Consider the following 471-nt stretch of genomic DNA (forward strand, 5'->3'; position numbering starts at 1 on the left):
TGGCGCTCGCACAACCCCAGAAGCCAACACACAGGCACCATAACAAAGGCGGCGACGCGGCGGCAACACCGGAGTGGGAGGACCAGGGGACCACGGTGGGGCTGGCAGTCAGCCCACCTGCCCGGCGGAGGGCACGGCCGCACGTCCCGGCCGGTGCAGCCGCGGGGCAGGCGGCGGGCGGGAAGAGGGGGGGTGCTTGGAGGTGCTACTCACTCTCGTCAGGCAACTGGTCGAGCTCCGCCATCTTGAACGAGCCGCGCCGCTTTTTCAAAGGCTGCCCGCCGCGGTGCATTGTGGGGCGGAGACTGTCTTTGCGAGGGAGGTTCGAATGCGGAGCTCGCTGCCCGCGGCGCCTCGCCGCGCTGCTCCCGCCGCGGCGGGCCGAGGCGGGCCCGGCTCCGCCCGCGTCTGCCCCGGGAGGAGGCGCCGCCGAGGGGGGCCGAGCCCGGCCGGAGGGAGGGCGGGAGGGAG

The 471-nt window shown here is 74.3% G+C and overlaps 1 protein-coding gene across 3 annotated transcripts in view; it reads right to left on the reverse strand.

Moving 5' to 3' along the window:
- LIN9 (lin-9 DREAM MuvB core complex component) overlaps positions 1–471 on the reverse strand; it is a 94,646-nt gene that overhangs the window by 93,835 nt on the left and 340 nt on the right. For 2 of the 3 annotated variants that reach the window (XM_008060659.1, XM_008060658.1), the window contains exon 1: positions 214–445. The exons of the other annotated variant lie outside the window; for it this stretch is intronic. In XM_008060659.1, coding sequence (XP_008058850.1) covers positions 214–292 — 79 coding nt within the window. In that variant the 5' untranslated portion in view covers positions 293–445. Of the gene's footprint in view, positions 1–213; positions 446–471 lie in introns of those variants that run through there. 3 annotated transcript variants of the gene reach the window in all.

Source organism: Carlito syrichta, unplaced genomic scaffold (assembly GCF_000164805.1).
Source record: "Carlito syrichta isolate Samal-C Ts95f unplaced genomic scaffold, Tarsius_syrichta-2.0.1 Scaffold304687, whole genome shotgun sequence".
In the NCBI taxonomy this organism is placed as follows: domain Eukaryota; kingdom Metazoa; phylum Chordata; class Mammalia; order Primates; family Tarsiidae; genus Carlito; species Carlito syrichta.